At 35.6% G+C, this 26643-nt stretch overlaps 2 protein-coding genes across 2 annotated transcripts in view; both read left to right on the top strand.

The window, feature by feature from the left end:
- The window catches only part of LOC105340913 (kinase non-catalytic C-lobe domain-containing protein 1), a 29327-nt gene extending 12332 nt beyond the window's left edge, over positions 1 to 16995 (top strand). Inside the window, exons 3-23 of the mRNA XM_034472989.2 lie at positions 532 to 587; positions 1812 to 2052; positions 2766 to 3538; positions 4105 to 4219; positions 4522 to 4658; positions 5036 to 5194; positions 5537 to 5620; positions 6136 to 7768; positions 8030 to 8177; positions 8353 to 9214; positions 9535 to 9667; positions 10000 to 10288; positions 10597 to 10707; positions 10943 to 11087; positions 11387 to 11530; positions 11838 to 11864; positions 12918 to 13231; positions 13520 to 13673; positions 13945 to 14127; positions 14403 to 14560; positions 15555 to 16995. Of these exons, the coding sequence (XP_034328880.2) occupies positions 532 to 587; positions 1812 to 2052; positions 2766 to 3538; positions 4105 to 4219; positions 4522 to 4658; positions 5036 to 5194; positions 5537 to 5620; positions 6136 to 7768; positions 8030 to 8177; positions 8353 to 9214; positions 9535 to 9667; positions 10000 to 10288; positions 10597 to 10707; positions 10943 to 11087; positions 11387 to 11530; positions 11838 to 11864; positions 12918 to 13231; positions 13520 to 13673; positions 13945 to 14127; positions 14403 to 14560; positions 15555 to 15786 (6098 nt within the window). The 3' untranslated portion in view covers positions 15787 to 16995. The remainder of the gene's footprint in view (positions 1 to 531; positions 588 to 1811; positions 2053 to 2765; positions 3539 to 4104; positions 4220 to 4521; positions 4659 to 5035; positions 5195 to 5536; positions 5621 to 6135; positions 7769 to 8029; positions 8178 to 8352; positions 9215 to 9534; positions 9668 to 9999; positions 10289 to 10596; positions 10708 to 10942; positions 11088 to 11386; positions 11531 to 11837; positions 11865 to 12917; positions 13232 to 13519; positions 13674 to 13944; positions 14128 to 14402; positions 14561 to 15554) is intronic.
- Positions 16996 to 18538: 1543 nt separating this feature from the next.
- LOC105340914 (tetraspanin-33) lies at positions 18539 to 25571 on the top strand. The gene is made up of 7 exons (XM_034472998.2): positions 18539 to 18766; positions 21002 to 21190; positions 21419 to 21607; positions 22414 to 22548; positions 22875 to 22925; positions 24150 to 24266; positions 24735 to 25571. Exons 1-7 carry the CDS (start codon positions 18683 to 18685, stop codon positions 24810 to 24812), a joined length of 843 nt encoding a protein of 280 aa, XP_034328889.1. The 5' UTR covers positions 18539 to 18682; the 3' UTR covers positions 24813 to 25571.
- The last annotated feature ends 1072 nt before the right edge of the window (positions 25572 to 26643 follow it).

Here is a 26643-nt window from a genome sequence, read left to right as displayed (position 1 = left end):
AATACATGTAATTAAAATTACTGACTTTTAATGACTGTATAATGTATATTTGGTATTTAAAAACACATATTAAGATCTTTAATGTTTTTAAAAGTTTTGTTTTACTAGGATCTATTTGAAAACTGCATTCATTTTGTATTCTCTCAAACTATTGAGAGGTTATGTCTATTAATTCAATTAATGGCAACATAAAAACTTAATGTAATTTTAATATCTTGACCTGCCGCCTTTCTGTTATAAAGATCCTTGACCCTCTAATTGTTGTATAAGACATTTTATACGACTTGCTTACAATGTTAGACAACATCTTGAAACAAAAATTACAACCAATTTTGACACTGATTGTACATTTGTGACCCCCCTAAATGAAGACATTGATCAGCTTGGAGTATCTTTAAGGGTCACAGAAGGGGGCAATATCTGACACTAAGCCATGCACAAGTTCAGCCGGATCACTTCAAGTAGAATTACTTCATATTTTGTTTAATTTTTTTGCATGTATCATTTATAGATTGTTGTTTCTGATTACAGATCCAGAGCCCCTATATATACCGCCAGAGTACGACAATGTGGGCAACTCCATTAAGGTAATTCTCTACCATTACTGATATTAGGAAATCTTTGTGCATTGGTAAGTTCCTATTCTTTATAGGGAGCATAAGATATAGCAGGAAAAAAAAATGGATTTTTAAACATTTTGAGAAACAAATCAATTCTGTACCGATAACTCAAGAGGATTTTTTTTAGTGCATCAATAATGTTAGGTAAATTTTTAAGTATTTCCTGTATCAAAGCAGTAAGGTATATTGTAGTTTGGAGACTTTTTTCGTAGAAGTTAAATAGTAAGATGAGATATACCCATTTTCTGAGCACATAATTTTGTGAATAGTTATTCATTAAATTAACCAAAATAAATCTTCTATGAAAATATTTCTACAAATATACATACAGTATCAGGGGAAAATAAAGGTTTTATTTTTTTTATTCTGATGTTCATAAAAAAAGAAAACTCAGCAGTTCTTGTCTTATAGACCATGGGTTTTTTGGGGGAATCAATGTTTGGTTCTTTAAAATTTTGACTTCTGAGCATTTCAAACTTTAAAACTCCACACCAAGAATATTGACTAAAGTTGTTCTCCCAATGGGAATGTACAATAATTACAACATGCCCATGTGTGCTAAAATTTGTCATATAAAAATATTTTTGTTGCCTTTTATTCCTGAACAAATATCCGATAGGAAACACTTTTCGGTACAGCTCAATGTGAATTGTTTGCCCAGTATGGAATAGAAACAGTGATTAGTAGAAGAAAGGTATTTCTGTGAAGTCTGGACAAAGTGAATCAATTTTGATGATCCTGGGATTTAGATATTGATTAAAATATCATCAGACATTGGTGAAAGTAGATAAATCTTGTGGGCAGGTTGGTAGGTTGGTATTTTCTTCATCTCTCTTTTATGAAGTAAATTCAGGAATTTCTAGATTAAAACATTGTGAAACATTCATTTGATAAACATTGAAAGGAAAGGGTGAACTTACATGCTTAACTGCAAAGGTTTTATGTTTTGCTATGATAAGGTTAGATACATGGGATAGTTTTTAACAGTAAGGATGTGATATACCTTAAGGTTTTCCCCATGCTTAGGATTTGAATCCATGCAACAGTTAAGTTTTATATGGCTTTTATAAGGTATTTAGCTCCTGTACATGCAACTTCTGTCAGCTAATATAGTGAAACAATGCTATTACCAGTAGATAAGGATTATAAATTTTTGCCACTAGTTTCTAGTCTTCTCTGATTTCTTGACAGTCCCACTTGTTTTCCCTTGGGATGACCCTGCTCTATGCCGCAGAATACAATGGAGAACCCAACCAGGAGATTTGTCTGGAACTGCGGGAACTGTTCGGATGTATGACATCAGAGCACCTGGACACTCGTCCAGACTTGGAGTCCATCATCACTCAGTGTGAGGAAGAGTTGTGCGGGAAATCGTCTCAGGAGATCTGCTGTGGGATTGGAGGATTTGCTGCACCATTCACTCCAGCTCCTGGTGGGTGTCTTCTAATTAATCTTTTTTAAAAATACTGTAAACTGAGAAATTTTTGCCCCCATTTTATTTCCGCCCTTTTTGCCCTCGTCATCGTACAAATTTAAGACTAGCAAATTCCGATATCTCAAATTATCTTTCTTTTATTACAATTGTGTCTGGGCAAATTCAAGAGTCGGCCAAACTGTTTGCAAGTGTAAAGGGGAAAAAATTACAATTACTTTGTAGACAGATTTCATCAATGAGGAACATTTTTGTAAAATTGAGCATTAATATATTCAGTTTTGAATAAGGAGTTTTGAATGAAAATCCAGTTAGACTTTTTCGTACTAATATATGAAGGGGCATTGAAAGTATTGTCATTCACATACCGGTATCTATGGACATATCAGTATTTTAATTTAAAGAATTAACACCTTTGTAATGTGGCGATTAGAAATAACTTCTTGGATTGCCTTTATGTAATTGATGTAATTAATGGACAATGAAATTAAACGATTTAAAACCCTCCTCCATTAAAACCTGTACCGGTACTTCCAAGAGATGGAGTATAAGTGGTTTTTCTGGTAGCATGACACAATTCTTATACTGATAGCCAGTATTTTAACTCTTCAAAAATGGTATTAGAAATTGAATGGGTCAAGTAGTGAATGTTCATAAAATTGAGCTTTGTTTGAATTTTTTTTTAACCATATGTGCATTTTTTTTTTTGGCAGATGTATCATCTGTTGTGAACTATACAGATATAACTGAGGGTCTCAACAGCTACTTAAATACCCAGTCTCTGATCATACCAAGCACAGACCCAGAACAACAGGAAGAACCCCAGCAACACTCCACCCCTACTGGATCTCCCTCAGGGAAACAGGAAGAAACTGGATCCGTGGATGACCCGGAGGAAGATATCGAGAACTCAGAAGACGTAGAAAACGAAGAAGACATGCCAGTCCGTGGAATGTTGACGGGAATGCCCCTCCCCACAGGGAACAGGGAGAGGAAAAATCCACCCCGGGGCTCCAATAAACAAGCATTTAATTTTAGTTCAAATTTAATTTCAAATAGTACCAGTGATAAGTTGTCCAAGGATGTTAACTTAAATGTGAATGAACCAGAGGAGATGTTGAGTGATTCTAGATTAAGTGAGGATGAACCCAAAGTGACAGTAACAGCTGAAATCAAATCTTCTGTGTCGCCCGACAAACCAAAGCCACCACTGCCAAGGAAACCTAGCCTAAAAGACCCGCCTGTTGTAAAGGCGGAGAGTGTCCTAGAATTGATGGATGTTGGGATGCCAACTGACATTAACAAGATGAAAAGTGGGGCTAGTTCCTCTACCCCTAAGACGGGTCCAGTGGAGGCCTTTACTGAAAACAAGGAACCCCAGGGTGAATCCTTGATGGATGTTTCTAGTTCATCCTCTGTGAAGCGGACCGAATCGTCCGAGACAAGTGGTTCTGAAACAAAGCCAAAGCGGTCAAAGAAAAAACAGGTATGTTTTCATTTGGTGTTTTGAGGCTAATGTTCATTACACTGTGCAAGTATTATTTCAATGATTCAGCGACCGTTTGTCTGACAGTTGGCATATAGATATTAAGTTTACCCAGCATTAGTTGTGTTTATTGAAGTCTTTAGCTGGATATCAATTGATCAGCAGTGGGATTAAATATAAATGTACATATTGCTGTGTGTTCACCGAGTTTGAAGAAGGGTTAACATGTATGTGTAAAACTCCATTCCTCCATTGTCACACAACACTTGTGGACCCATTTTCTTGTTCAGCATTTACTAGCCCAAAAAATGATAAATGATCTCACAATAGACTGTAATTACAAATAATTAGCACATTACCTCTGATAAGAAAGGGATCAAGGCAACTGATTAAATCTGCTTCATACAAAATTCATGGTTTTCCTTTTTTTCCTCCTTTTTCAGCCTTTTTATGTGAATTTTACCATTTTGTACGATACAAAGGAATCTGCATTAAATGAATTAATTGGTGTTTTGATCAAATCCATTATATCTTGCCTGATTTACCCTTATTGTTGATTTTATCAGGGTCTGACTATAAATGAGGTTCTTGACTCCCTCAATCGAGAGCTGACAGAGGAGGAATTGTGGGCCGTGTGTCGGGAGGGAATGATAGCGCTACAGCGCAAAAAGAAGCACTTACGTGAGTATAGAAAACCCAGCAGAAACTCACCTTGACCTTTAAAACCAAGAGATTTTTTCCAAATGCTTGAATGAATCCATAAAGAGTCGCGAAATACCAAATATTTAGTGAAACTTAATTGGGCATGACAATAATAGATATGCAAACATTTGGATCTGTTGTTAAAAAACGCTAATATGATTTTTCAGCAATAAAATCATGAACCTGATCTGAACTAAACAGGGGAACTCAAAGTTTTACCGATTTGCTGAAAATGTATAATACTTGATGTAGAATACAGTATGGCTTCTTTCATTTTTTAGCGGCCTACATCTCACCAGATACATTGGTCCTCAGAGAAAATGGTAACTTGTCCTTCAAAGCCATTCCTGAGGATAAACCACTGGAGGTTATTTTCATGGCGCCAGAACTACAGCAAAAGGGGAAGCTCTCGGACAAGGTAGCACTAACATTGGAAATAGTTGTCAAAACATCACAGTGATGCAATTTCATTTATAGATAGCTTTCACCCATGAATAAACATCCTCTACAAATTATGACACATAGTCTTTATTTATAACACATGCAAGCAAATCAATAAAATTTCAACCCAACGAACATTTAAAAACATTAACAATTCACAAACATCAATGGTCCCGAACAATTTTAAATGATTGACTATCTAAAGCTATAAATTGATTTTGACAGTTTGACATAGCCAGACCAAAAGATGTCTTAATGGCTTCAGTTAACCTAGATTTACAAATTACACATGTAAATTTTAAAAATGAAATAAGATGGGAATGCAAATTTTTCTATGTGTTTATTTATTTGTAGACCTGTCTGTATGGACTTGGAGTGACTCTTCGATGCGCAGGAGGTAAAAAGTACTCACCCATATCAGCAATGACTGTGTCGGAGGAGTTCAAATCCCTTCTGGAGGAGTTGGTGAAATCAGATCCTGCTGAGAGGCCTTCGCTTGAGTCTGCCCGACTTGTAAGAGACAACATTGCTCTCGAGATTCATTAAAAATATTTGTTTTTTATTATCGATGAGATAAAGCAAGTCTCTGTAGTACTACCTAGTATTTAAAATTTACTTTTAAAAGGATATCAGTTAATAATAGTTGATATTTATTTTTAAAAAATTGAAAGGAATATAATGCCCCAAGTAAATAACAAAAAAAAAAGCGGAAAATTTATTATTTCATTTTGTGTATATATGATCTTTGATATGTGTACCCTCATAGAATATATTTCCTTCTTTTTGATTTTACTTCATTAAATGTAAAAGAGCCGCTGACATGTTTTAAGGGATCCGATCCTTTCTTCATTTCAGAAATGTGATAATAATAAAGGGGGAAACAGTCTTCCATCGAACATTACCTGCAAAAATCTCTTCCATGAATCCTTCACTAAAATGGTTTGTAATACCTTAATCTGAATATAGATATCCATTTATTTATTTGTTTGATAGTATTCTTCTTTTTTCCTACAAGTTGCTGTAGCGAATGCTTTTGATGTTTTAGATGAGTAAGATCATGTGGTATATGTATGTAAATCGCCTTGTTGACCAGGTGAGCTGAGTTGATCTCAAGGCACTGAGTGACCCCAGCTTCACAAGACTTCACTTGCGTTGTCAATCACATAACTCGATAATGACTATGTTCCTCTAACAATTGACCAGAAAGCAGCCCAAACTATCTATATTAGATATAAAGACATCTCCGACATTGCACTTATTATTCTTTAAAATCCACATGATTGTGTCTTTTGAAATTCACTGTCAAAGCATAATCCACTTAATGTATAAGTCTTTGCAAATGTGTCACAGATTTGTATATAACAGCCTTTCTCATGAAATGAATGTAGCATTTGTAAATGCACAAGTAAACCATGAACAGTACCTGGATACCTAATTGAATATTATTGTTACAGATGAATCTAACAAATAATGGAACAAAAGAGCTGGAGGCAGCGGAAGAATCAGTACCTGAAAAACCAGTGGAAATGCCAAAACCCAAACCTAAACCTCCCCCCAAACCACCAAGTCCCATGTTGTCTGCCTTCCGCCCAATCAAAGGCCCTGTTATAAAACCTCAGATTGGGTCCTCCTCATCAGTATTTGCTCCTGTGGCGGTGAAACCCGAGGGTAAAGTTGGAATGCCTTCAGCCTTCACCTCATCGGCGACTCACTTCAAGCCCATCATCCTCCATAAGACTGGAACCTCGCCACCAGTGGAAGAGAAGAAGGTGGAAGAGAAAAAGGTGGAAGAGAAGAGAGCGGAAGATGTGAAGGAACAGGATGGAGATAATGACAAAGAAGTCGTCAGGAAACTGAAAGAACTAAAGAAGAACTTAATGAAACATAGGCAGCCTGTGAAAGAATTGGAGGTGGAAGAGAAAGAGAACCAAAAAGAACTACAAGTTACATCTGCAAAGTCTTCCAGTGATATTAAGAAGGATTTGTCAGAGGAGAGTGTCAAAACGAAAGCTGGTAACACAGGTTCCTTGGACAATCTGCTTTCAGAACTCCAGAAACAGGGAGGTGTATCCGACACACAGTCATTAGCTGCAGCTATTGCACAACATCTGGCCAAAAGTTTACATGGAGGGCAGCAGCAGACGAATGATCAACAAGGGCAGGGACAAATGTTAGGAAGGCAAGGTCACATGACAGCAGCAACAGCTCCCAACATGAATCAAATGTTTAACATGCAGTTAAATCAACAGATGTCAAATTTCCCACCCCAGTACCAGCAGCAGTTGATGGGTCAGACCATGACCCTGCCTCCTATGGGTCAGTTTGGGGGAGCCATGATGCCAGGGTACCCAATGCAAGTCCAGCTTCAACAGGACCCAAGGACTGGATTGTTCCAGATTGTTCCAGTTGGCATGGTAACTGTGAGCTCAGCTCCAGGTAGTCAAGCCAACTCAGATGAGTTCACCAATATGGAGGATACTACTCGGATGAGTGATCCTGGCAGGAGTCCAAAGCCTAGACCGAGGCGGTCTGGTAACGATGCATCCAACAGTCCCACTACTTTGCCAAAACAGAAACAAGGCAGACATGGAAGAACTGCCAAAGATCTAGTGCAAAAGACAGCAAACATTAGGTCTAAGAACCTCCAACAACAAAACATGCCAAGTATTTCTAGTCTTTCAGGTCCAAAGGATTACGACTCAAAGCAATGGTCTTCCAACCAAGACTCAGAAAAACTTTCTAGTCAAAACAAGGCATTTAACGGGGAGGGCGAGCTTCCCTCTGGTCAGTATAACTCCCTCCCCAGACGGCAAAGTGTTCCACACAACTCAGCAGACTATCTCTTGCACCCCCAGTCTCAGAGAATCAGGTCCAACACCTCCTCCCCCTCCCCTTCCAAGGACAGTGGGGTGAGTGGGGTGAACGGCGTGTATAAACCCCCAGACCCGGGCAGCCTGATGGAGAGACTGCTGAACAGCAATACCAGCCTGACCCAGCAGCAGAAGATGGGGCGTCTAGTGCACCTACTGAGGGAGGAGTTTGCTTTTGATGGCTATATGGAGAATGGGGTGGAGGACATTAACATGGGTAGGTCCCCTATGTTCAATATCAAATTGATCAGATATACGGTATACAAGATTACCATTATAAATTGTTGGCTGTTCTAACTTTCACCACATGGTATTGAAAAACTATTAATTTGCCCAAAGTACATAGTTCATTACAACATTTAGCTGCCTTCATTGATGGGAAATCCATGAACATAACCATATATGCAGTGATTAAAACTTTAAGATAAAATATACGTTACCTATATGCTTTGATAAAAATTGGATGTTTTATTTTTAGCTGAGTATGTTATGTCCCTTGGAAGCCTGAAGTGGGAGACATTTTCGAGTGCCATTACTGAGAAATATTCAGATATGTACTGGAAAGTGGACCTGTTGGTGTCTTTGTTTGAGGCAGTCAATGGAATCAAACCAGCCATCCTCAATCAGTAAGTTTTCTTTTTTGAGATATTGCTCATTTATGAGACAGCTTAATTTGTCTATAGATTGATAAAAATTGAAGATGCTTGTTAATGTTAAAACTTTGATTTCCAATAAATACTAATGAAAGAAACAATGCAACTGAGATGTAAAATTCATATATATTAATTTCTATCTTATCAGGTCCAGCATGCCAAACAGGAATTCCATGCCACCACCTGACACAAGATTCAAACATGCTGATGACCCAGATGGCTCATCCTCAAGCATGTCTGAGGCCAATCAGGAGCACCCTTACAGAAAAAACAGGAACGACAAAGCTTTCAGTAACAGGGCTGGTGATAGGCTGGGAAGTCGACCACAGTCTGTGAATGTTTTACAAGCAAACTACGATACCTCAGATTCTACGGACAATGAGAAGATGGAAAGTAGACGAAGGCATCGTAGGAAACATATGGAAAAAGCAAAAAGTTCTTCCATGCACAACCTTGCCTCACATGCTAAAGGCTTCTCCGTTGCTTCAGACGGTGACAACGGTTTCCCTGGAGGAGATACATGTATTCCCAATATTAATGCTCAAACTGCCAGTGCTGAAGATCAAAATACTCAAGATGTTAACCGACGCTTATCCTTACCTCATAATGGACTTTCCCCACGTGATTCATTCCACTCCAGTTCTGGTGCAAGTCCTCGCGGATCTCATGTTCAGCCAAATCATTTAAACGACACTCCCACCAAAGAGAGGTCCTCGGACGGTGGCCAAGACAGCCCTCACTTAATTCATGTTCAGAGCCAGAAATCGGACATTTCTCAACACTACCGCAAGAACCGGAATGCTGCAGTGGAGGGTAGTTTGTCATCTCGCAGTAGCAGCATATCAGACGTTCGCGGCCCCACCAAGCTCACCCGCCACCTGTCTCAACTCTCGCTGAGCGAGGAAAAGCAAGAGACGCTGACGCCATTCAAGCGGAACCACATCCTGTTTCATTATGCCATGATGCAGCTCAATATGTCCAAGGACCTGGAGAAATTCCTCCAGGATATTGTAAGTCTAATGAAATGGAATTTGTGACAAACACAAATAGCAAGTTTGAAAATTTTAAGACATTGAATGGTTTTTATGGGATTCTTTGACTATTTTATGAAGGGTTATTTTTGCTGATTTTTTTCTTTTAATAAATAACACAGGTTAAAGATTTTTGTCTATTCACCAAAGGAGTATAAAGAAATGTGTTGTTTTTAATATAAATTTGCACATGGACAGTAAAGGTAAATGATGCAATATGCAATAATTACGAGTAAATAAGGTAGGAAATATTTTTCTCTATATGGTAAAACTATTTTATTTATTTGACTTTATGGCAGGATGAGGAAAATGCGGAACGTCTCCAAATACAGCTTGCAAGCTTAGACCAGCAAATCATGATGGAAAGAAGAACAAAGAGAAAAACACAGGTCTTCTTCAATAAAATATCAGACAGTCACAAAAATGCAAAAGGTAAAGAATATTTAGATACACATGTATGTACCTGTATAATCTGTTAGGTCTCGAATATTTCTTAAGAATTAATTTCCATTTATTTCCCTGTATTGGAAAAAATTCTTGGTTCTCATGTACTGTACATTGAATGGAAATATGTGGTACATTACATTTAATTGTTCTTGAATAAGATATGTACCATGAATCTTTCATTGTGAATCACAAAAATTTAAAATCACTAAAATTGATAAGATAATAGTAGGCTCTATTGTGTACCAATAGAGCTTAAGTTGTGAGTTTTAGAGCTGACATTGTATACTAATAGGGCTTATGTTTTGCATTATTAACAGACCAGAAAACAACAGTGTCCAAGGACCTGGAGGAGATGAGTCAGAAGATCCGGTACCTACAGCTGTGTAGGAGCCACATCGAGATGCTACAGACAGAGCTGGCCAGCATCAACCCCACCTTCCTCTTCTCCCTCAGTGCCGGGGTGGGGGAGGCGCCCCTCAGGTTGAAGCCTCAGTGTGACAATCCCCTGCTACAGTTCCAAACCTTCAGGGAGCCGCAGACGGGCTGTGAGATCCAGGTGGTGCAGGCGGGGACGGTGGAGGGCCTCATATCTTACTTGTTTGCTTCGTAAGTATAGGTCATCCGACATTTATGAATGCTTGATATCTCATATCTTACTTGTTTGCTTGGTAAGTACAGCCTTATTGGGCCTTTACATTAAGACAAGCCTACTTTTGATCTCATTCTCATAATCACCTCTCCACTAAATATTCCTTTTATAAGTGTCTTAAAGTGAGGCTTGGATAAAATTTGAGCCCATCTTTGTTTAACAGCCTGAAAGCTAGATCATTTTCCTGGTCACAGTATAATGAGTATCTTTTCAGTATTTCTCTTTTATGATTGGCCTTTGTCTATTAGTAAATTTGTTTTTACAGGACTGCATTAAGTTTTGGATATGTCCACCAGTTCTTTTTTGGTTTCCGATACTTTGTCAGCCCAGCTTCTCTCATGGACTTCTTGACATCTAGATTTGCTGCCATCTCCAGGTAAACAAAGTTTGGCACACTTAGACTTCATATGGTTCATGTGAATCAAAAAGAAAGGTCTTCTAATTTGTTAGGATAACAAAGTACTCAAATCCTTTCCTTGTTAAATATCAATTTTATCACAAAGATTTACAGAATTATAAGAATTTAGAATAATAGTTGTTGACAAATTGCAACAGTATGGTTTGTAAACAACAAAAGCTTTTGGAAAAAAATATGAGAATTTTTTTTACAGGAGCAAAGCCCGAGAGACAAATTTACAGAGGTTACAGAGAAGGGTGGTGGATCTACTCCATTTCTGGGTGGAGGGCTTTTATCCTGTAGACTTTGAGGACAACGAGGACCTGATTAATTCCCTGCAGTTCTTCTTGGAGGAACAGGTAAAATATTGAGGAGTTTTTGTGGGGCCATAGACTTCATTCTCAGTGATGTATAAATCATCTTACAATTCTTCTTAGAGCAATTACAAATAAAATTGAAAACATACCAGATCCATACATATTAATATCTTGCAAATTTTTTTTCTGAGGAGTGTACCATATTAACATATGAAAACATATCTAAACAAACTAGTTTAGATCTGTCAAAATTTTATATCTATCATAGTTTTTGTTCACCAATTTAAAACATTGTACTTAATAAAATTGCAATAGGTCAGCTTAGTCTTGTCTTGTTTTAGGACATTGCGACATTTTCTGAAGAAGGCAAGAAACTGCAGGAGTTACTTGGCCTGTGTATGGAGGGCAATAGTCGTGACCTGCTGACCAGCGGTATTGTGGGAGAAAACGTCCACGTTTATAAACAGAATGGATCTACAAAGAAGGTTAGAAAAGATCTCCTCTTATATTGTAATAATCAGAAGATTCATTTATGTGGAGAAAACTATTAAACTAGAGTAATTATAAACATTCATATACAGTACATGTATATTACAGACCTTATTATATTGTAATATTTGGTATCTTTCTGTTTATAATCTTCATAAATTCTGCAGATTTTTTTTTCTTCTCGTTAGCAATACGAGAACATATATATAGCACACATTCTCATAAAAAATGTTATTTCATTCATTAAAACTTGAGCAACATTTTTTTTTTTTAATTTCGTGTTGTGACGTGCTCTCTTGATAGATCTCACTGGCTGACAAAATCCGCGAGGTAATCATATCCCATCATGCTTCTTCCACGTCATTGTTTGTAATCCATCATTCTGTATGCCTCATCATTCTTTACAGTAGATAGGCCGGTTATCCTTTTGTTGGCATTTCATTTATTATTAAACCTACTCCATTACAAAGTTGTCAATTTTACACTGCATGACTTCATGTTTTAACGTAATACTTTCCAACGTAATATGTTCTTTGCAACGAATAAAGGTACTTGTACATGAAAACCACTACATCATTTTTTTAAGAATTAAACAAAATTTCAAGTGTTTTTTTTCATTTGAATTAATTTCTGTTATTTTTATATGATTTCCCATTGTTTGCCACGTTGTGTGTCACATAATTTTAAAGAAAAAAAACTTCTCCTTCCTCTGATTTAATAAAACAATTCAATAGTTTTTAATACTAGAATTCTTACAAATTTTTAAAGAAATCCCAATGTTTATTACCTATATATAAAAGCCAGCAAACCAATTAAAAAGAATTTTTTAGTGAGTGAATATTCCATCATTTTTTTAAATCATTAAACCAGCTGGTTAACATAATAAGATTACTGTACTAAATATCTAACAGTTATTTCAAGTCAAATATTTTTTTATTATAATACAATTTCTAATCTAGTATAGAAATAATGAAATTTACCATAGAAGTGGTTTTCCTTTTAGAAACTTTATACTTCTAAACTAATGAATTTTTTTCTTGAAAAAAAAAATCAAGCTTGTTCCAGAATTTTCATTTCATTTCAAATGTAAATTCATTTAAATATGCTGCATATATTACATGTACATCAATTAATTGAGAATCGAAGGTAATCAATTTTGCAATGTATACAGTACATATACCTATGGCTAGAACTCATTTATCATGTATGGTACCAGGGACTCCCAGTATCTAGATCTTACAGGTGCAGGATTAGAGTTTTCTCTCCTCTCTATTTGTACTTTTGATGTTCAAGAGATCCATGCTTTGTAATACACAAAGATCCATTTGAACAACATAAAGAACAGCTTGATTCATTCAAAATAATCAATTTATGGTATTTCAGTGGGACACTCTAAAAACTGTGACGAACAAAGGCACTCGCAAAGACCCTGCATGCATGAAGTCCGGGTTTTCCGTGTGTTTGGAGAAACGCAGAAACAGTCACCACATGGAGGAGGTGTACTTTCCGAAAACGGCGCGACGGACGGATGCCTTCACACTGGCGGACTACACCTCACAGTGTGTTGCTGAACAGCTGACCCTGATAGAACAGGGCATCTTCCAGATGACCCACCCCGTTCACTACCTGAACTCCAAGGCCCTGGGGGTCAGTGTAGCCCTCACCATGTCAGGGGCTCGCACCCCCTCCATCATGAGGTCAGCAATTTGTGTGCCGCTAGCGATTTTATATTATTTAATACAAAATGGCAGAGTAAAGTATTTTTGTAACATAAGAAATCTACATTACAATTATTTTATTTATGACTGTATTTGGAAAAAAAAAATTTGGAATGCTGTTTAATACAATGAATATGACACATGTTCTGCATATTTATAGGTGTGAAAGAATTGATCAGCTAAACTTCAAAAACTTGCTTTATTGCGAATTTGGTTTGCTTTTGCCTTTGCATTTCTGAATTACAATGATGTTTTTGATATTTTTAGGTTAAATAACATGGAGGATGCTGCTGCACCAAGTGGAAACAGCTTATTTGTGTCAGAGATCTCAGACGATCCTGCTATAGAGAGGATGATTGACCACTCACGAGATATCTCACACTGGGTAGCTGCCGAGATAGTCAGCTGTAGCTCATCCAAGGTAATAGAAATCTCAGTATTTTAAAATTGGTGTCTCAGCATTAAAGTAATTTGTCATTAAAGACTATAAAGAATTTAAAAAAATTGTTACACTTGAATACTCATATCAATTACAAATTGAACAATTCAATCAAAAATAACATGCACCAAATCATGCTATATTTACAATTGGTTCATAAACCCGAAAATCAGCTTGAATTTCAATCACTGGTATATACAAGCTGTTGCATTTGCAAAAAATGAACTGCAATTAAAAACATTGTTTTTTGCAGAGCCAGGTTGCTGTTCTGAGCAAGTTCCTGCATGCTGCTCAGCTGTGTAAGGAGATGAGGAACTATGCGACCTGTCTGGCTATAGCTGATGGTCTGGAGAACATCATCATCAAGCAACTCCCCGCCTGGAAGAATCTTCCCACTAAATCCTATGCTGTCATGGAGGATCTCAAATCTGTCCGGGTATGAATTAATTAAGACTCTAAGAGTGGAAAGTGGTGGAAAGAGAAAGAGAAGGGGAGGGGGGTCTTTTATTTGTTATAGATAAAAAAAAATCCTAGCACAAAATTGTGTCTTGAAGGCTCAAGGCAAAACATTTGTAATCTTGTCCAAGGTTTTCAAACTTAATGGGATTCATTTGAGTAAAGGTCTTAAAAGTATCATACTACCGGTAAATAAAATGGAGTACACAGCTGTTAAAGGTTTAATTCTTGACATCATTGCAATGTGCTTTTCAGATGTTTCTCAAGAATGATGCCATGTCTTTGATGAAGCATGCAGACAGCCATTTGTATCCCACAATTCCCTCTGCTCTGTTGTTCCTGTTACATGTTCAGCAGCAGGAAATTGGCAGCTTCAAGCTGGCCAATGACATGGTCAAATGGAGCAAAATCAGGTAGGTGCACCTCTAAATCCTACTTTCAGATTCATGGAAATTGCTGTCAAATGTCACTTATCTGGTAAATAGATTATCATCTCAGCAAATTGAACAAAGATTTAGAAATTCCAAAATAAATTGATCCTGATGTGTGTCCTTTCATTAATGATTGCATATTAAGTGAGTAATGACTTAACGTCGCTATTAATCAGTGACAAACTGGTTCATGTTAACTAATTATAACCCCGCTCTGAAGGAAAGGGGGGAGGTATATTGTTTTACCCTTGTGGGTCTGTCCATCCATCTATCTGTCCGTAACAAATTTCTGTCACATTTTTCTCAGAATCTATGAGTCGCAGATGCTTGAAATTTAACACACTCTTTGTTTAGGTATGTCATGTGGTGGGATTCATTTTTTTTTTTTTTACCAATCAGACATCAACTTCCTGTCAAATGATTTTTTATCATAAATTATGATTATTTTTATCCTAAATGTTTTAACAAATTAACAAGATTTTTCAGCAACTACAAGTGCAGAGGCTTGAAATTTTAATACAGTCTTTATTTAGACATGCCATTTTGTAGGATTCATTTTTGTACAGATGAGACGTCAACTTCCTGTCAATAACAACTTTGTTTATTTTAAGCTTGAATTTTTTAACATATTATTATCAAAGGTTTATCGCAACTAGAAGTTGCAGAGGCTTGGAATTTTAACACACTCTTTATTTAGGCATGCCATATTGTAGGATTCATTTTTGTGCAAATTAGATGTCAACTTCCTGTTAATAACGACTTTGTTTACTATCAGCTGAAATTTGTAAACATAATTTTGTCAAAGTTTCTCAGCAACTATTAATAGCAGATGCTTGGAATTTGCAATAATGTCTTATAGTGGGTTAACTTTCTGTTAACGACTTTGTCATTTTGCTCACAGACATCTTGTTTTGTCTCTTAGCAAATGATATTATGAATGTGCTCATATTTCATGATAACATCATCTCTTTTTCAGGTCCATTGCCCAGACAGTAGACCAGATTCGCATCTTCAAGGACCAGATGTACGGGTTTGAAGCCGACTATGAAATGCAGGACACGCTGATGCAGAGGGTGCGGGAGTTCAGTTCTCAGGACATCCAGTCCATCGCTGCCCAACACGACACCAACTACCACAAGATGCCCAGCGGCGGTGGCGGTATTACTGCCGCTTTCCGCAAAATGAAGGGAAAGTTTCAGTCCAAGTAGACTAGGAGAGATAATATAGCTGTACTGGTAGAACCTGGGAAGGGTATATTTAGGGCAAGAGTGTGTAGTTTGAGCTGTACCGTAGACCAGTCCACCTTATGATGTGGCCCTCCATTGATTGTGGAACTTGACAAAGACCAGGAACTTGTTTGAACTTTTATATCGCTGTATTATGTAAATTGGTAACACCTTAAGGAAATGATTTGGATGTCTGGTGACGAGAGACAAGATTACGAGACAGATTTAAACATTTACAGTGCACCGTTAGTCAGATCTTACAGAAATGTACAATTTCAATCAAGTGGAAATTTTCTTCTTATATTGTAGTGATATTACAAATTTTGACTTTTACACAGTTATAGTGTTGATGTAAATGTAAATTTATGTTGTAGAATATACTAATTAATTGATGTATAGATCTGAGTGAATATTAGTTAACGACTGCTATTATGTCTTGCCCTATTTTATTCACCATAAATGTATACACTTTTGTGCCAAAGTAATTTTGTGACTTAATTTTGCAATAACTGCTTTTCATTCCAATTTCATGTCAGTAGAATTAATGCAATAATTTCATTCTTATTCAGCGAAAAAAAAATCAAAATGATATTGCATCAAATTAAAACACATAGCTGAAATATGATATTTTTTTAATCTCTAGTTTACTATTAAGGAATAATTTTCCAATTTAATTTATTTTAAAAAAAAAACATGTTATTGACACACTTTACCAAAGAGTAAAGGAGAGATGTTTAAAGGAGTAAGATTGTTGTATTCTTACGCTTTGATACTAGCACTTAACAATAGCAACTCCTTACTGGGGAAAAGAAAAACAAAAAATACAAAGTGCCTTGTATGGAAAGAATATAAAAGTTTGTTTATCAAATTTTTTACAATGTCATTTTTTTTTATCTTCATGAAAATCACATTCTACAGGGTTTTTTTCTTCTTCCAAAGTCGGGATTTTTTTTTTTATTGATAAGTGCTTTCCTGTAGGTTAGACACATTTACGTCCATATAGGTAATGATATGTTGTTATACAGGGCACAAAAAAGAGTTCATTTATGTGTCTGTTGTCAGTGTCAACTCCCGTCCACTGAATGTTAATCACGCCTACACGGACACTGATGTCCTTGAAATATGTATTCTATAGCCATCTGTGATAACAAACTGAGTGACTATTTATACCATGTACTTATATCCATACATTATTATTTTTTTTTTTTTTGTAGAAACATACACCTTATTTATATATCTGTTTACATGATTTTTGTTTGCATATTTTAATGATGGTTCGATTGTGATATTGCATATATCTGTATTAATACGTTGAATTCCAGGATATATACGTGTACATATCATTTTTATTATAATTTTGTTTCCTTTCTAACTGTGTACTCCAAAATATATATTACAATGTTCTTATCTGAAAAATGTTTGTATGTGGTTGAGTTATGTAAAGTTTAAACTTTTATACATAATATATACACGTAATATATGAGCATTTATATCATCACTCATGTTGAAACTGAAAATAGCAGTAAAAATAAATGTGATTAAATGTGCTTAGAAAATTATTTTTTCTCTTTAACATAATGCACGGTTCAAAACGAGGGGGGGGGGGTGTTCCAACATTTTTAATTCACACAGTTATCAAAAGTGGTACAGTATTTATCCCTTTGACAACCCCCACCCCCCACCCCCCACCCCCGGAAAAATTTTCTGGTTCTGTGCATGTTGAACAGAGCATCAATGATTGAGGGCCAAATTGTTTATCTATTACATGAATAAGTAACGTAACATTTGGAAGGTCCTGGTGTGATTCATGACACATTCATGTGTCAGTGAGGTGAGTTAGCCACAGATGTACATCGAGTTAACTGTGTACAAACAGATGATCAGCATGTGTTGATGATATATTTCTGAACAATTTCTGTTCGGACCCCCCCCCCCCCCCCAGCGCAGGGGAAAAGAGGAGGGGGTAAAAAAAACAAAGTCATATCTACGGGTCCTTCGTCGCGTGAATTATATAACCATTCTTCATGGAGATAATTGTTTTTTTAAGAATTCTTGGAAATTGGTTTAAAATCTTGTGACGTACTTATTTTTTTTTTAGTTTACATGACATACCGCTTTTGACTGGGCTTCAATTCCCTGTGCTCGTTAAATTAATTTACTTCATAATGATTATACAAAGGATCTTTGGGAAAATGTCGATCCGCCCCCTATATATATAATCATAAGATAATTGATAAGGCTAATCTTGGCTTCTTGTAATGAAGGACTCCTGTGTAAAATGACCGGCGTGAACCAGTGCATGCACTTCTCGCGATGATTAATTAATGTACATAATACTTTAAGACCACAATCTGGGCGAGTAGCACAGGATTGACACATCCGTCTATACTGTGTAGAAAGACAGTCTATTGATCTATAAACTCGTCCTTTTCTTGCTATTAAAAAAGAAATGAGCATCATTTCGGAGGATATATCCTTCTGTGTGTGTGGTTTTTTTTTACTGATTAATCAATAATTTGCCAAGAGTGAAAATTTATGGAGAAGATAAACCCCTATGGATAGATATAGATCTCTACAGATGTACGTGAGCTATTGGCCCTCAGGCTTGTGAAAGTATCCTTATCAACAAAACACGCGTGTGTGTTGGGGTCTGTGTCATTTTGTGTTACAATAACAGAGTGTGTGTAGTAGCAGAAAAACACAGTTACTCTCGCAAAAACGGAGAAATTAATTTCGTGATGGAAGTGGCAACTACACTCGAGTAATCGGTATTCAGTATGTGTAATGTATATGTACACCGTACAGTGTTTGTTTTAGGATCTGGCTTCGTGTGTATGGAAGTAAGGATTTAAACATAAGGATATTTTTAACTTTAAAAATGGCGCCGGGTAGAAGAAGGGATCGAAGCTCCGTGAACCCGTGTCTGAAATACTTCATTTTCTTGTTTAATTTCGTCTTCCTGGTAAGTAGACCGCGGGAAATTATGGTCTTTGTTTTGACTGTTCGTGTTTTCTGTTCCGTTAGAATAACTCTAGTATTCAGTGAATTTAACAAGTTACTGTGTTGTAACGATAGGCATTGTGATTGTGAAAGTAGCTCGACTATGTATAGCCAGATCTAATCCATGGTTGGTCCCAGCAGCAAACCTTCACGTTTCGTATCAATGTTATTTTATCTCTCTGGCTTTGAAAATAGGTTCACTCATCATGTTTACGATAAGGAAAGATATATTGATGTTCATTCAAACTTAGTCTCTTCCCTATTTTATGATTACCCGTCAATTAAATTTCAATATTGAAATGGGGGAGGGAGGGGTATATAATAATAATGGTTGTGTTAAATAATAAAGAACCACGCCCTGATAACAAACGTTATAAATCGATACTTCTATCCCCACGTAGACTGCTATTATAGCTAGAGTAGATATATACTACATATGTACTAATACTGTTTTGTAACTTGACTGCATGATGAAGGATTTATGTGACTAATATTACCACTATCTAACATTGCTAACTAAACTTAGTGTGTAATCTTCTTATACATGATTTTATTTTGTGAAAATATCTTTTTATCCGTGCATGTATATGTTTATATACAGATGGTATGTAGGTACAAGTTTACTTCCTTTTCTATTTCTAGTCACATGACGGCGTCTTAATTGTTATAAAAGTCACGACTGTGTAAATTTACCTGGCCCGAGGGACCTACCCCTATATTGTTACAACGCAAGTTCATCATCACCTGACGCGGCATTTAACCATAAAAACCGACCTACCATCGGCCCAGTTATTTATATCACCAACAGTGATTATTATTATACAAGAAGTCTTCTAAACGGCCCACACCCCAAGCTGATACCCTTTAGTGGCTTTACCGTACAACATCTAGTCTAGATATTTCAAAATTAATGTCCTGCGGGTTTTAAAATTATACAGCTATATATTCATTTACTACTTTTTTTTTTATCAAGCATATTCAAGTAAGAAAAAGATGAAATCGGGAAGGGGGAAGGGGGGGGGGGGGAGGGCTCTTGAAGACTGTTACTTATGATATAACAGTTAACTTTAGTACACAGTTAAAAAATTATGTTCAGATTTAACACAGACTTACTTCCTAGATATGTTTCTGCAGATATGTTTATTTTATTTAAAAGTGGATGAAGTATTAACTCATATTGTGAATGTTAAGAGAACAAAAATCAAGACGCTTATTTAAATTTTAGTGAGTTGGATAAATGGAAAGATTATTATATCGTATATGAAATCAGCAACGCTACAATGCACATGCCATAAATTATTCATTAAACAATCAATGATCATCATTATGTGATATTAACAATATTGTAATTCTTTATAAAGTACGTTATTAACAATAGAGGGTCTGGGAACTATTGAAAACGAAACAGCGAGAAATTCAATATGTACACCGTAGAAGAAAAAATGTGGCATTCAATAAACACAGAGAGTACCGGGGGAGGGTGCCTGTGCATAGTCGATAAAAAAGGAGGTACTCAAAGTAGTCAATCCAATTTATTATAGAGTACGTAAACATTTTTCAACAGATTGTAAAATTGCATATTATAAGGTTTGCAAAAGCAATAGAACAATGATACAGGCTGTATACATAGCTTTCGGTCAATGTCCACGCAATTACATTTTTTTACTTGATTTATTTGCGAATTGATAAGGAACACCAATTTCTCCTCTGTCTCTTTAAGTTCGGTTACATAAAAACAGAAAATGTTTTCATACATCATAAACTGATTTGCTGTCACGTTTTGTGTATTGAAAAAACATGTTGATGTTATTATGCATCTTTTAATATTTTATGAATGGAGAATGGCAAAACATATGTTAGTGAGGTTTTACAGTGGATGGTTTCCTATAGAAGTATTGAGCATGAAAAATCCATCTACAAATTATAGCCTTTTTTGACGAATGACTTGGTATTCTTTTTGCGAGTCGGTTAAATACAGTTTAAGCAATTCCTTCAGCAAGTTTATATGCATTTTATTGACCCGAGTAAGAAAAATTGGATTCGAACATGTCAGTTTCGTCTAATTGCCTGTGATTTTTCCTGTAATAAAAAAAGGAATTATTATAACATAATTTAAAATCAATAGCTAGGTTTACGAATGTTTCAAAAACCACCAATACACAATTTCTGAAATTTTCTTGAATTTTTCCTGTTTTAGTTGATTGGAGTGGCCACGGTCGGACTAACGTCCTGGATTATCCACGAAAAGGATAAAAAGATTACCTCCTTTATCGATGTAGTGCTGGACCCTTCTCTCTTACTTCTCATCGCAGGATGTATCGCAACCCTCATCTCTTTCCTGGGGGCCATAGGGGCCCTCAGAGAGCACCAATCCATGCTCACAGCGGTAAGATTTTATGGGAACGCGCCTGCGCTCTTGACAGCGCTTATATTTGTCCAAAAACGAGAATACTATTAATATTACATGATATTGTTTTCTCTATATATATCGTATTATCAAAACTTTGATACGTAATAAAACTCATAGAAAACCAGCATCGAAGTATAATTAAAAACTGGTAATTAAAAAATGACGCTTGGATTGAAATAACAAAAATATTTTCTTTTTCTGCAGTACTCCCATTTGGTGACACTTTTTATCTTCATCCAAGTTATCGGTGTGGTGTTCGTTTTCCTGTTTTATTACGACAAAAGTATATTCATCAGCCTTAAAATATATCCAGACGACCTCTTTAAGGACGCCATAGTCAGGTATCGGGATGACCCGGATCAACAAGACTTTATAGACGGCTGGCAAAAAGAGGTACTGTAAGGTTTCATTTGATAGCGAACAAAAAATGTTCTTTCTGTAGGGATTCTATGAACTGTTCTGGTTGTAACAGTTTTCACTGAAATGATAAGCCTTATGTTGTACAGTGATTGTGCTAGAGTTTTTGTACATTTCATTTGATAGATAAATTGCCGTAACTTGTTATCTTGATTGTATACAAATTGTTGCCCGTAACAAAAATGTTCCTCCTTTAGGGATTCTATAAACCGTTCAGATTGTAACATTTTTCATTGAAATGATAAGCCTTTTGTTTTACAATGATTGTGCTAGAGTTTTTGTACATTTCATTTGATAGATAAATTGCTGTAATTTGTACCTTGATCCTACACAAAGTGTTGCCCGTCCGTAACAAACCGATATTAAGGCTTCGTTCCCCTTATGGCTTCATTACTTTCTTTACGCTTCTTAAAGTAACTGAATAGTTCTAGTTATTTCACCGACTAGATTCTCTAGAATTTTGATAAATCAATAATGTATAAGTATTTACCGTTTTGGTACACCGATGGCCTTGCAAATACCGGAGTTTTAGTTTAAGTGAATTGTGTATAACGTTACTTCTTGTACACAATGTATAACGTTACTTCTTGTACACAATATTGTTAGTCCAAAAACGTATTAAATACACTGTACTCTTCTTGCTGAAATGATTCATGGTATATATGATATAGACGAACCGCAATGACGATTTTTTTGTTGTTTGATTTTTTTGTGTGTTGACTGTTAATTGAGATAACGCTTTCTTTTGTGTGGTACATAGGATGATTTCCGTTGTTTTGCAGATGGACTGTTGCGGCTTTAGCGATGACGACGAAGGTTACAAAGCCTGGAATAACAACATTTACTATAACTGCACAGACGAAAATAAGAGCGCCGAGAAGTGCGCCGTGCCCTGGTCATGTTGTGTCCTCAAAGACGTAAGGGGCCTTCATTTAATATATGCTGTGTCCTCTAAGACTTAAGGGACCACATATAAGATTTATAGTAATTGCAATTGGAAAGATAATTTTTTTTAGCAGTTTGTTTGGTTATAAACCAGCGTCATTTTAAACTTGTTTTGATGCAGGAAAAAAGATAGTTACACCTTACCGAAAGTCCAAGGTCTTGTTTAAAAAATGATTCTATTACCATAAACTTTAAAAACATTACCCGTTGAACATGTACGTTATATTTAGCTAAGTGCGTGAATTTGGTACAAATCTACATCATGTACATTAAGTGTGGCAATGTTTTTCTCTTCTAGGGGGACCGGCTTAATTTACTTTGTGGCAACGGGGCGTTGGAACAAACAAGTGTAAGTAGATGCTTGTAAAGGCAAGTGATTATGGCTCATATAGTGTAGTATTAATGCAAAAATAGCTAACCAAGTTTAAAAAGAAATTCGTTAAGCGTATACCATGTTTGACGGAAATTATTATTATTCTAAAGGGGCATGGTCACGATTTTGGTCAAAAATTATTTTTTCGATTTTAATGTTTACAATGCATCAGTAAAGCATTTGTAATAGGTAATCAAAATTTGAGTGTCATTTGTTGAGTTATAAGCGAGTTACAAAGATCACAATTCTTCGCTAATATAAACAAAGCTTTTGTTTACATTTTGGACGTTTAAGTAAAAATACTTTTTTACTGGTATATTGAACCTTCGCAAACAAAAATAGGGCACGAGCCCTGTTTACATGACGAAGGATTGTGAGCCCTGTATCTTGCTTAAAACTCATCGACTGGCACCCAAATTAGATTTGATAATTAGGAATACATTACTAGAGCATTGTATATAATAAAAACAGAGAAATAAAATTTGATCGAAATCGTGACCATGCCCCTTTAAAATAACGTAGGGTATATTATGTTTAGCGCATCTCTTATAGTATTAATTCAAAAATAGCTTACTATTAAAGCTTGAAAAGAAATTCGTTCAGCTTATAAATACTTTGTTTGACGGAAATTTAAGTGTGTATTATGTTTAACGCATCTCTTAGAAAATCCGTTTAGCTTAAAGTTAAAACCGTACCATGTTTGACGGAAATAATTATTTTCTAAAATAACTAAGCGTATATCATATTTATCTCTTAGAATTTAAAATTTGATAAACTTTAATTGAAATGGACGTGTTCACTTTTGATTTCGGTCTCACTTGAACAGAAAGAACGCATAGCGGAGGACTGAGATTGAGATCAGGGATGCGCCCATCTGAGTTTTATGAAAATAAGAGCTTTATATATATATATTTACATTTTCCAGTGTCTTTGCCTGTGATAACACTACGTAATGATTTTGTACTATAAAACCCATAACTTCAAATGACACCAAATTGAGGCGCCAGTGGGGTTTGCTTATATATATTTAAATATTTCATCGTACAATGGTACAAAATTATATAAATATAAGTAATAAGGAACCATTCTTTGAATATTGGATTTATTGGATTTGATCACGCCCCGACCAAAATTATCACCTCATAATACTCAAAGAATGATTCCTTATTACTTATATAAATCTCTCTCTTTCGTACACAGTCTACACTACTGAACAACCAGATCTACACGAGGGGGTGTCTGAAGGCGGTCAGGGAGTGGGTGGGCTCCAACCTGTTTGTGTTTGGCTGTATTGTCATTGGTGTACTCATTCCACAGGTGGGTTGATTAAACAGGTGCTGTATTCCATAGGTAGTGTCGTAATTTTGATTATACAGGTGTAAAAATGAATATATTTTGTATATATATCAGTATTTTACATAGAAGGAATAGCCAGTCTTTCGATATATGAAAGTTACAACCAGGATTTTGAAGTATGACGTTAATGGGAGCGTTTAGTGTCTGAATCAGTTTAATAATGTTAATATAGATCGTTATAGAATAGGTTGCATTATTCTTAAACAGCTTAGATTTGTCAGTAACAGTATGAAAATAAACAGGTTTTCTCATGAAATAGCAAACAATGCTCATTTGATGTACATATGTATATATACAACCGTTAAAGGGATGCCATGCATGATTAAATCTTGTTGTTTATTGATTTTGCAGATGATTCATTTGAATCAAACATACATTTACCAAAAAAAATGAAATCTTTATCTAACGAGAGGTATTTATATTCCGCAGATGATGTCCATTTGTTTTGCTAGAAACCTCAACGATCAAATTGCTATACAGATATCCAAATGGCAGTACCAGCGGTGATTAATATGTGACGTAACCTTAGCTACCGGAAACATACATTCATCGGAAGAATCAGACAATGTGATGATTACCAAAAAGTCCCAAACTTCTCGCTTTTGAGATTTTTAAACTCATTATTATACATTGTACATGATGTATTACCCATATATACAGTGTTTATGCATTAACCCCGACGATCCAATGCGGCCATTTTAACGAAGAGTTGCATAGATATTCTCTTTTGAGAAGTGGACAGACACGGATGTAGGCTATGCCTGTCCAATTCTCGAAAGAGAATATTGCATAGAGACTGTGATGATGCGATTTTTGTTCTACAATCAAACCAATTCACGTGTTTGCTCATGGTGTGCAATATTTTGTGACTTTATAGGCTAGAAATAAACAGATTTTCGTGTGTATACAGATACTGTGGCATACTAGTAAAGCATAGTTACGAAACACACAAAAAAAAGTATTGCGTTCATAGAAATTTCAGAGGTTGAATATCATTTTTTGACTTTTATTAAATTTCTCTTGCAAGATCACAGAAGCTAGAATATTTCATTATTTACGAATGGCTTAATTGTTTTTTGTCCATCAGCATTTAAATCACTGCTTACAGGATTATAGGTTATAATTTTAAAAGCCATTGGAAGTGTTTTTTTTTTATTTTGTGTGCGTAATGTCAAAATTTACACCATTATATACGCATTTACACATATCAGTAAATTTTGAAATGTATTTTCTTTGCTTTTTATTAAAATAAATGTTTTAAATACATGTGTTTGATTCATTGATTTATGATATTTCTGAATAATCGATAATGAATAGTGGATGTAGAGCCACTGGGCTACTAGTATGTTTTTTTTCTTCTCCGGGTGCAGAGATGTGAAAAAATTATTTTCTAAATAATAAATGAGTTAATATAAAAAGTTTGCTTTATTTGCTCCCTGGACTCTTAATTTCGGCATCGATCTTAGGTTTCAACAGACCTATTTTCGCGGATTTTTTACCCTATTGGATAAATTGCGGAAACTGTCATGTGGCAGTAAATACAACATGACAATGACAGTAAATACAAAATTTACAGCATGACAATGTCATGTTGTAAATTTTATAATTTCAATACATGTAAGTACTTGTCAAACTCAATACATGTAACTACTTGTCAAACTCAATACATGTAACTACTTGTCAAACTCAATACATGTAACTACTTGCCAAACTCAATACATGTAACTACTTGTCAAACTCAATACATGTAACTACTTGTCAAACTCAATACATGCACATTGTAACTACTTGCCAAACTCAGTACATGTAACTACTGTTGTTATGCATGGTCACTTGCTGATAAATTATACTTTGATCCTTTGAACATGACATTTTTAGTAAGTATATGGTTGCTGTAATGGATTCTAATTATAGTGGATCTTCATGTCCTGGTTTGCATTGATAACCTTAAAATTGCTGCCGACCACAGCCAAGTGTTGTGTTACATCCATTGATGGTAGTTCCTAGCAGTCAACAACATTTACCACATCCCGAAAATAAGGAAACGCAATCTAGATGGAATCGCAGAATTTAATGAAAAACTGATAAAACTGTATAAGACAGTAATGTACATACACAATATTTCAACATTTTTTACCTGGCAAGGTAATACTTTCTTTGCATATTTCAATAGGCTGTATAATGAATTACAGATGTATTAATTTTGAGTGGGTTTGAACCATTATTTAAAAAGTTATAGACATTTTTTAAAAGGTGCTAAACTGCATTTTCGAGATTTGAAAGTTTGAATCAACATGTACTGTAAATGCTTGCAAGTTTTAATGGCCTTGAATTGTTA

Source organism: Magallana gigas, chromosome 8 (genome assembly GCF_963853765.1).
Source record: "Magallana gigas chromosome 8, xbMagGiga1.1, whole genome shotgun sequence".
Taxonomy (NCBI): Eukaryota; Metazoa; Mollusca; class Bivalvia; order Ostreida; family Ostreidae; genus Magallana; species Magallana gigas.
This window is presented reverse-complemented; position numbering and strand designations above follow the sequence as displayed.

What these genes read in the sequence shown, in the direction of transcription:
- LOC105340914 (XM_034472998.2), top strand. Translation starts at nt 18,683, where the DNA reads ATGGCGCCGGGTAGAAGAAGGGATCGAAGCTCCGTGAACCCGTGTCTG. An exon ending in ACCAATCCATGCTCACAGCG is followed by an intron (nt 21,191 to 21,418) that starts GTAAGATTTTAT and finishes CTTTTTCTGCAG; the next exon opens with TACTCCCATTTGGTGACACT. An exon ending in TTGGTGTACTCATTCCACAG is followed by an intron (nt 24,267 to 24,734) that starts GTGGGTTGATTA and finishes TATATTCCGCAG; the next exon opens with ATGATGTCCATTTGTTTTGC.